The sequence below is a fragment of the Calonectris borealis genome, chromosome 1 (assembly GCF_964195595.1).
Source record: "Calonectris borealis chromosome 1, bCalBor7.hap1.2, whole genome shotgun sequence".
NCBI classification, from domain to species: domain Eukaryota; kingdom Metazoa; phylum Chordata; class Aves; order Procellariiformes; family Procellariidae; genus Calonectris; species Calonectris borealis.
In genome coordinates, this window is record NC_134312.1 from 47,629,505 (window position 1) to 47,639,948 (window position 10,444).

A 10,444-nucleotide genomic window follows, 5' to 3' on the forward strand; every position below is an offset into this window, starting at 1 on the left:
CCTAAGTAATATAGAATCCAAGTAGTGCTCATTTCAGTGAAAGAACCCAGGAAAAAGAACAAAGGATATTTGTTGAGACAGAATAACAGATGCAATTATCTATTTTTTACATAGTTGTCATGTCAGATTTATAATTTTACATACATTCCCTTTTGAAAAGAAGTTGCAATGATTAGCCACACTATTTTCTTACAGTGCTCAGAATGAAACTGCCAGTTTCAGGACAGATTTCCTTGTCACAACTGCCTTTAAAAGAAACACATCACCAGCTATTGTACAAATGCATACTACCATAACATTTTAAATTTACGTATGTGTAAGGTGCAACCCAATTTCTTTTCATAACATACTGGTCATAGCTTTAAACCTTTTGGTAATTATAGGATGTTTTGCTTTGTTCTGTTTAGTCCATAGATCTCTCTTACAGAGAAATGATAATAAAAAAGGGGTTCAAGATCTCAAGAGAGGTTTGAGAACTTTGCATTTCCTATAAAATTCAAAATTTTCAACAAATAAGTGTTTGTATATTGCCTGGCCAAACTGTAAAAAATAAATTGCTTTGCTTGTTTTGTGATTTCCCCAGATTTTCTGTGTCTCTAGTAAAGAGTTGGAAATAAGTCCATTTTTCTGGGGAATGGCACCAGTTGGGACCCAGCTGATTTTATGCATTCTGTACCTTCTCAGGTGGCTTTGCTTTATTGATTTGGTGTTTGTGAAGTCCAGACACTAATGCTCCTAATGATCAACCATTCTTTTTGACTTTTGGTAACAAGTATTCTCATGCAGTTAATATCAAACAGAACTTTGTGCTCTACATCTGTTATTTCAAAATTCCCATTTTTGAATTCCCCTAGTCTCAAGTAAGTAGTACATTGTCTCCCTTTTTTACTCCCTATAATCTTTTCTCCTACTTCCAGGGCCCCGTGATGCAAAATGTCATTTTGCCGGTCTTCAGTTCCAGTGACAACTTTAATTTTACTGATTTTAATGGGCTTTTCAAATACAATCCCATAGAAGTCTCCAGTAGAAGGAGCTTTGCCCCAGAAGTACTCATCAATGCTGCTGTAAGCCTTGCTTGCCTCATAGTTTTCAAATACATTCATGTTGGTGTGCAGGTTTGCAGGTGGGTTGTCAGGGATATCAAATGATTCCTCTTCAAAATCGTCATCCTTTAGCTTGTTTTCAGCTCCTTTGTAAGATGAGTAGTATCCCATGTGCTGGAACAGAGATGGCTTAAAACGTATCACTTCCTTTTGAGCTAACAGCCCACGAAAGTGGATGAGCAGCCAATCGCAAGGCATTTCTTGGTAAAACATCAACAAAAAATGGGCCAGGCGTGGGAGGTCATGGGAATGGTAAAGCTTTCCAATGTACCCCAGTTTGGAGAATTCCAAAGTCACCCAGTAGGATCCTTCCCGTGAGGTAATTACTTTCTTAACAGCAGTCAAAAAGTTCTTTGAGCAGCGAACATCATCTTCTAGCATCACATAATAGTCAGAAAGATTAGCACAAAAGTTAAGAAGGAAAGCATAATCTACATTTTGTTTGGATCGAAACTTCACACGGTCCTCTGGGTCATTGTAATTTCTCTTGAGGCCATCCAGTACAGGATAATACTCCTCAGGGACATGAATAACTATTAATCTGCCCGCAATTATGTGATGTGCAAATTTCTGTGAAATATCCTGGACAATCCCTTCACACCAGGCTGAGTCAAAATCTGCCAGCTGCACTACCACTGCGATTTCTTTGAGTTCCTCATAACTTGACTGCTCAAATATGGACTTGATGGTCTCAAGCAAGTAGTTTCCCTTTTTCCGTTTCACAGAGGATAGCCCAATTGTAAGATACCCTGTACAAAAGACAATTCAAACAAAAACTGAGTATCTGACATTGGAAACCATTTCGCCACAAAGCTATCTTTCAGAGCTGTGCTCATATTAAATAAACCTTTTGAATGGTGAAGTCTGAGAAATTTGGTAAGTGAACTTATTAAGCTGCATGCAACAAAAAATGTTTATTGCCTTTTCATGAAAGAAAAATCATACTGCAAGCAAATAGAGACCATTGCATAAAATATTCACTTGTTAACTGCAAGGAATGGCATGTAGGGGACAAAAGCCAAAGCAATGTGCACATATATGCCTGGTAGAGGAAACTGTGTAGACAATGATAAGGCTGTAAAATCTGCTAAAAGAAAGGGGATTATGAGATAAGGTTCACACAATATTTTTAAAGCAAGGAACTACGAAATGCAGCACAAAAACTGAGCTATAGATTAATTGCCAAACTTTTATCATTTTAAGCGCTCTACAAGACTAGTTACACTTATGCATAACTTTACAGTTTTATGAATATTGCATGGATAATTTCTTTCTGCGTGTTCACTTTTAACTGTATTTGTCCAATTTTTCCTTGCCTTCCTTTCTTCTTCTAACCCTCTTTCAGTACTCATTGAGCATTTTACAGGGAACATATTTGGATATTGATTTAAAGTAGAAGAGAACTTACTACTGCATACCTGTGTTTGTATAAATAATTTTAAATACTGTTACATCTTTCTAGGGGGAGATGCATCTTAATTATACGGGAAGAATTTTAATCTCTGCTGTTTTGCAGTCACTGCCATTGCATTTTTACCAGCAGTCCAAATCAGTTTTTTCAGATATGTAAAAAGTGTTATGACTTTATAATTGACAGAGCATACTTTAGTTGCACCTACCCCAACTTTCTTAAAATATTGTGGTTTGTAAAAGACTGCTCTGATAAAGTGATTCAGAGTTTCCCTTGAGGCTTAAGTCTGCTCAAAATGCAGTTGTACAGCGAAGTACAACCCCCAGAAGCCATTCACACTGCCTACACAGCCCCAAATTTCTCAAATCTAATTTGAACAAACTTTACTTTATAGTTTTCTATGAAGATCAACAACTCACAGATGATTTTATTTTACCATCTGTGCTTTGACTTCTGAGCCTCACTTGTGTTTGTGAAATGATTGATTTGGAACCAAAAGACACCTGTCTAAAAGCTAGGTATGGCCATATTTCACTTCGAGATGAGTGTCTTGAACCCTGCCTGAAGTCAGAATAACTAGATAGTCCATCTGCAGATGGCTGCAAGAAGAATCCTCCTTTACTGTCTCCGTAATAGCACAATTCACCTCCCTTGTTATCACAGCTAAAGTAACAAGGAGATCCATTCACAGCTGCTGGACTGGCAGAACAGGGGACCTGAAGGGTGTATCTGTGTGATCCCACGCATACCTTAGATTAAAGTTACTGGTTATACAGACAGAGGCTGACAGTATGATCTCAGAGGGTGGTTACAGAGCACCACCAGCACGTGCCTTGCTCCTGCTTCCTGAATCATCTCCCTCTGGCCTGGGGGGAGATCCACAAAAATACGCTCGCACAGACCATCCAGGGGCTGCCTGCAGGATGACTACAAGTCAGGCATTTGGTCAGGAGGTAACCAGGCTGTGGGACAGTCACTGCTGGGGCTGAACTGGCAGCTGCCCAGGCACTGCCTATGGAGAGAGAGATAGCTGTCCCACTAACTCGCTGAGATCGTCACTGCTTAACTCAGACCCTCTTGCCTAAAAATACCACAGGAACTATATGGATTTCACCCATTTTTAAATTACCTCATTTCATAACATTCAGATTACAGTTACTTACTTTTCCTTGGCAAAGGCGTGCCAGCTAGGTAGCGATAGGAAATGTTTATAGATCCTGAGAAATTAGACAAATCTTTAAAAGTGTGAACATAGCGCTCTGGGTTGAGCTGGTGCGTGGCTGTTTCTCTGATTAATTGCTTGTCCCCTTCCTATTAGTGAGAAAACAAAAAGAATAGGAGAGGGAGAGAGACAGAGAGAAACACATTTGTGAATGCCAGCCAGAGAGGAAACACGGACAGGCAGGTTTCCAAGAATAACGTTTTTCAGTGTCAGCTTTAGTGAAAGCATGTAGATGTCACCTCATTTTTTAAAAACCCATTACTGAATATTATACATCTTTGGCTATAGAAAATCTCCCATAACCGTTCAGATTATGGTAACAGGAAAAGAAAAAAAAATATTTTGGACCAAAACTCTGGAAAGGTTGCAAACATTAAATTATTACCAAAAAATGCTGCGGTATTCAAAATAGGGATAAGAAAGCATCAATCAGCAACAGATGAGAGAATTTTCATAGACGGTGAAGTAGGGGAGATTTTTTGAAAATGCTTTCAGTGATTAAAAAAACCACCAAAACTGCTGCAAAGGAAAGATGAAACTAGGTCCTGGCATCTGGCTCATTTTGCCATTTTTCTGAGTAGCTCCAACTCAGATTCGTGATAAGCAGAACTGTATGTGATCATCCAGACAGCCAAAGCTTTCTCTGGATTTGGTGAACACTGATGGTATAGATAAAAGGCAAATTTACCACCATGCCTCCTCTTCCTACCTCCTTCTCCTGTCTCTTTCTTCCAAAAGGCTTCTTGAGCCATAGTAAAGTCACACAAGGGAAGGAGCGGCTTCATCAGCAGTGCCCTATCCATAAGCTCAGTTGGGTCTCAGGGAAAATCTATTCCTCAGTCCTTAAGAAAAGGGAAAATATCTAACAGATTGTAGTGTCACGAGACTGAACTTAAAGGTAGGAATGCTTATTTAATTTACACTGCTTGATACTAGTCTGATGACAGGCTAGTGTATGAATGAGTTCATTTCTCCTGATATATACAATATGTTAATGCACTAAAAACATCCTGATCTGTCATTAAATGGGAGCATTGTGCAGTGATAGTACTGCTGCTAACAACAACAACCATAGAAACAGCACTCATATTTAATGGTATAAATATTCAAAAATGTGTCAAAGATATATTTAATAGCACAAAGATATATTTCTGTAAACTGATCCTAGGTTCATTTTAACTTCATTATTTTTCTTTCATAGAAGTAGTAAATAATTCACTTCTGAGCTTAGTAAAGATCTTTGGCAGACATCCAGGGGCATCTACCTGCGCTGATAGGCTCTCTTGATCTGCAATGTCTCTCCAGTAATTTCTTTCTACTGCTGCTATGCTACTTTGCATTTGCTCATAAGTTATGAGAGGAAGGTTTATATTGATCAGATTCCAGATTAAAATGTAACTCAATGGGCTAGGAAGAGAAGGCACCAAAACTTCGGGAGATTTTCCATGAAAACTGTCAAATGGAAAAAAAAAAAGCTAATCCAAAAACTTTTTTTTTTTTTTTAAAACAAGCCTTTCTTTAACATCAAAAAATCATGTATCATTGGTTCCAGAATGGAGCACCAAAATTCTTCATTTCGTAAGGAGGTTTTAGAATGGAAACCCATTCTGCTGAATGGGTTCTACATAAAAAGTTTCAAAATGTTTAGAAATAGAGAACGTCAGGACAAAATGTTTTGATTTTAACAAGCAAAATATTTAAACTGACCACAAAAATTTTCCTTTTTTTTTTTTCTCTTTAAGAAATGCTTTTTGTGGCTAACAATCTTTTTTTTTAATTGTTGTTGTTTTCATTTCTTTGTTGAATGAAAAACAAAACTGAAATATGGATTTTTCCAAAACTTTAAAATCTGGCTGTTCTACCTCTGACTACTATGCAGAGGCCGGTGAAGCTCAAGAGCTTGATTAACTGTCTTTAGCTATCTTCTCTAATTTTTTCTATGATGTCTGTTTTTGTCTGTTAACTAACCTCTAACTTACATTCCAGTGTTTGCTGGAGCTTGGGATGTTCCTGTGGGTGCCATGGGAAGAAGTGCCAGAAGTTCTCCATTCTTTATAGAGATACTCTGCTCCGCTAAGGATGCTGTGTCAGCTACAATACTATTGTTTTCATAGTGCCCAAAATAATGATTAGTATTCATAGAAGAGTGCAGAAGGCATGCTTCACTTACAGTTCACTTACAACTCAGAATATGTATACAAAAAATCACTGCAAATCATACAGATATTGTGATCTAGGTTTTATTAATTCAGTATGTCTTCAAAATGTTTGATCAGATGTGGTACACACACTGCAGAAGAAGCGTCTTAAACTGCTCTGCTGACACGCATGCATCAGCACTGTATACCCTCTATCAAACACACTTAAGCAGTTTTCCCAGGTGGGCCCTTATTTTCCATTTCCACAGCAAATGCTGTGCAGAAAACAGTGAAGGAATTCTTCGGACAGACAATAGTCTCTGAGCAAAAAGGGAAAGTTCTCCTCTCCCTTCTTAAGATTTGCCACAATGAATCTCGCTTTGCCATTCTAACGTGCTGAAAAAGGCCACTCATCTCATCTTACATCTGGTGAAAGAGGTGCCAGCCCCGCATCCCCCTGCACAGCCTACTCTCTGAGACTGGGAAGAGAAACTCGGGGTCAATTGCACCTTCCGCTCTCAGTTACCTTCAGGAGATATTCCAGCAGGACGCTCGCTACAATTAGAAGGTCAGAGGGCCTTTGGGACTCTGAAGACTTTCAGATTCCTGTTCCTTGAGGGGAACTGTTTAGCCTGCTGTCCTTGAAAGTTATTCTCCAGTGTATCTTTCCTTACCACCAACATTAAAACAGCTTATCTTTTACCTCAGTAGATAAAACACACCAGACAAGTTAACAGAGCTGTCAGACATGGTCAGGAAAGTTGAAAATAAAAATAAATAAATAAACTAAAAAGTCAACAGCCTAACACATTTGAAAAATGCTTGATGGACCATAAAGGTATCAAGAAATCTGGGAGAACTGTCAGGAGACTTGGCAAGAGACTTGGCTGGGAGCTACATGACCGCAAACATGCCAGAACTGTGATGAGAGAAGCAATGAAAGAGAATGGATTTCTAAAAAAGGGGGAAAAAAGTGCAAATTAAGAATAAGACATGGAGCCATCTGGGGAGCTGGCAAATAGGACAGGAAAAGATTTCAAAAACAAACCAAGAGGAACACCATTAGCAGTGTTAAGAAAAGCACTTTCAGAAACATCTGGGGAACTTTGAAGCAGTTAATGAAAGGAGAAGAAACATCAGGGAAAATACCACTGGGAAAAAAAAATGTGATAAGACAGGTCAAATTCAATCACAACCAAGAAATGATGAATAAATAAAACATAGTGCAAAACCTTAGTGCAAGTACTGTTAGAGAAAGCAATATGTCTGTAATGGAGTCTGTAATGGAGTAACATGCTAGAAGCATGGGTTATCTTTTCAATGGTTTAAAAAGTGGTAGGATAGTATTAATAATATTTACAATATGTACAATATTTTTATAAGTAATAATATTTTACATTACAATTGCTAGGAGTTATCTATGGTTTTGATAAATTTATGTAAGGATTTTACTATTTATATATTGCATGTCTTTCATACTATGATGTTTTTTTTCAGATCCAACTGATATCGGATTTCACCTTTCAGAATATTGGAAAGCCCATACTGTCCCAATTAGATGAATCAGACAAAGAAGGGGATCAGAAAGCTGCTCAGTAGTTCAATTCAAGTTCAAGAAAGAGGACTGTATAATCATATCACGTTACATATTCAGTTTAGTCATTTTACTATTTGCAAGCTCCAGTTATTAAATTACCATGTTCTTTTACTGGGCACAGTCCAACCTCAGATGAACTGGAAATTCAATCCATTAATCAAGTCTTCAGATCTTACTTGGCATTCAGCACTGAGACACCCATAGGTAACATATAAATTGTAGAGTTAGGTTACATTGTCAGTAGCTTACTTGTTGAAATTCCTAACACAGATCTTTCAATAAATCTTTTTTACAATCATAAACTTACACTAGGTATCATTTATGTCTAATTGTTAATGCTGTAGTACTGAACCTGCCAGACTCAAATCTGGGATACAGGAAGTGAGAAAAACACAGAATAAAAGCACTAAAAAGAAATTATTCATGCAAGGAGCTTGAAATATGTGGAATCAGTGTAAGTTCTCTTCTATAACTGTATTTCTATAAGATTGTTTAATACAGTATTCACAGGTGAGATTTGCAGTGTGGACTGAAAAAGGAGCTCCTAGCTCACACGATTATTTCAGATGTAGATGATTTTCAACACTAAAATTGAGGGAAATCCAGAAGAATGGAAAATACAGGGGATGTTTTGACTCAAAGGAAGATATCTGACGGAGGTGTCTCCATGTTTTGCTATATTCATTATCTCCTGTGCTTCATAAGCAACAACATATTTTACTTCCGTGAAAAGGACTGTTAGGATCTTACTGACAGACCCTGTGTGCAGTATATATTGATAAGATGGCTTCATCATAAAGGACACATTTTGAGGATACTCCACTGTTAATGGTACTAACAGGGGAAACTGCAGGAATTATGAACTTTACTGCTTAACTAGGGATGTGTGCTATTCTGTCATTCCAGGGTAATTTCTTCCACCTAAGAAACTTACCAAAACATAACCATCTTCAATGTACAAGTTCATGAACAGCAAGCAAATGACAAGGACTCCTAAGAATGACACTGCTGATCGTTTCCGCAAGCATCTCATTTTATCAAAATATTTCAAGTTTTGCCTCATTCGAAGAAAGGCATACAGTCGTGTCACCTATGAAAGAAAACCACAGTATTACAAGAACTGGTCATCTGATAAACATGACAGCAAAACAACTTACCTTCAGATGTATCAAATCCCTTCAAACACTCAGAGACTATACCCTTTAAGGTGGAATTAATTTAATTTAATCATGTTAATCTTCAAGTTTAACATACAATCTTAACTATAATTTAAGCTTCCTTTTTTTTTCATCAATAAAGAAAAAAACACACTTTATCCTACCCATTTTAGGCTGGAATTTTGATATTACTGTGGCAGGAGTGCATTAGCAGTTCAGTTTCCCATGGATAACTGTCAGATCCCAACTTTATGTCAAGAGAAGATGATGATGTGCACTGTTTCCCTGTGTCCTTCCAAAGGCAGCTCAGGCCAACAGACAAGGAAGAAACCATTGCATGACTCAATATCAATGCCAGTAGGAGAAGTCTGGATACCAGAACTGCCAGGCAAAATGAGGTACCTTCCCTGCAGTGAGAAGGAAGTAGCAAGACTGTGCAGCATCCCTTAGCCTTAGATCACTGTGTTAGGACAGAAAGACTCTCACTGGAGGTGTCATTTTCTCCAGAAGAAGAAAGGTAGATATCTACCTTAGACTGGACACATCTAAGTAGAGTATTAGAAATTCCTTGCTACCCCAATTAGATGTATCAGACAAAGAAGGGTGGCATAGAGGATCAGAAAGCCACCCAGTAGTTCAATTCAAGATCAAGAAAGAGGACCGTCTAGTCATATCACAATGTTACATATTCAGTTTAGTCATTTTACTATTTAAAGAAAGCTGTATGCTGATCCTGGTTCCCAAATCATAAGCATTAACCTGTGTAGGACTACATGTGTTTGAACAATATCTAGCCACAAACTAAAGAAACACACTCCAAATCAGATTGCCCAAACTCTGAGGGATTCTTAACTAAAAAGTAGATTATAAACTCATCATTTATGTTCTCACTTGTTTAAGTATAAATGTATTTTGACCATTGTCCATAACAATGTCTGTCTATCAAATTTAATAATTGAAGTCATGTACAAATGGAGAGTTTAAAGCTAGCCTATGTGAAGTAATAAAGAGCACTGCATGTGCAGTGGTTAAACTCTGCATTTAAATACCTTCATTTTGGAAAGTGCTGAACATCTAAACTGACACAAAATAGGCCCAATTAAGAGTTCCATAAAAATTTGTCATGTCATATAGAAAATTTTCTGGACTATTAACAAAACACCTTCCAAGTGCAAAATTCAACCTGTATTTGCTAAACTGATTAAATATATCTAACAGTATAAAATATGAGTCCATTAGACTCTAGAGAACAGAGAGGTAAATACATCAAGTATTACTAATGCAAACATTTAACTGCAAAGTTTTGTCCATATAGATTCAAGATGAACTGCAGTAAATGGACACTGATTGTACACAGAATGATTTTAAAATCACTATGTTGAGAATAAGAACAACTGACATGTTGTACGAAGGGAAAAAAAAAAAAAGAATTAATAACAATATATATTTCTGTCCTTATTTATTTGAGGGTGGGCTGAATTGCAGTGGACTGATTATCCTGAAGCTGAAAAAGCCCAATGTAGCTATTTTTTAAGTTACGGCAACAATTTCCTTTTCCTTAATATCTAGTGAAAATAAACATCAGGAAGGAGCTGTCAGGGCCGTGAACCTCCAAACTCTTGCCCCCACCCCGCCACGTGACAGCACAGTGGTTGCGGGGTGTCTGTGGATTCCAGCAGGCTGTTGTGGAAATGAAAGATTGCCCCTGCTTCAGAAAAGACCATGTTACACATACAGTTTGGGTTTAATTTTGTTTCTTTTTTTTTTTCTTTTTCTTTTTTTTTCTCCCAGCATAACTACTGATTTTCAAAGCAAT

At 37.5% G+C, this 10,444-nt stretch overlaps 1 protein-coding gene across 1 annotated transcript; it reads right to left on the reverse strand.

Moving 5' to 3' along the window:
- Positions 1 to 695: 695 nt before the first annotated feature.
- MGAT4C (MGAT4 family member C) lies at positions 696 to 8,543 on the reverse strand. Its single transcript, XM_075155893.1, has 3 exons — positions 8,406 to 8,543; positions 3,678 to 3,825; positions 696 to 1,852 (listed from the first exon to the last, which is right to left on the reverse strand). The coding sequence occupies exons 1-3, from the start codon at positions 8,532 to 8,534 to the stop codon at positions 696 to 698; spliced, it is 1,434 nt and encodes a 477-aa protein (XP_075011994.1). The 5' UTR covers positions 8,535 to 8,543.
- Positions 8,544 to 10,444: the final 1,901 nt, after the last annotated feature.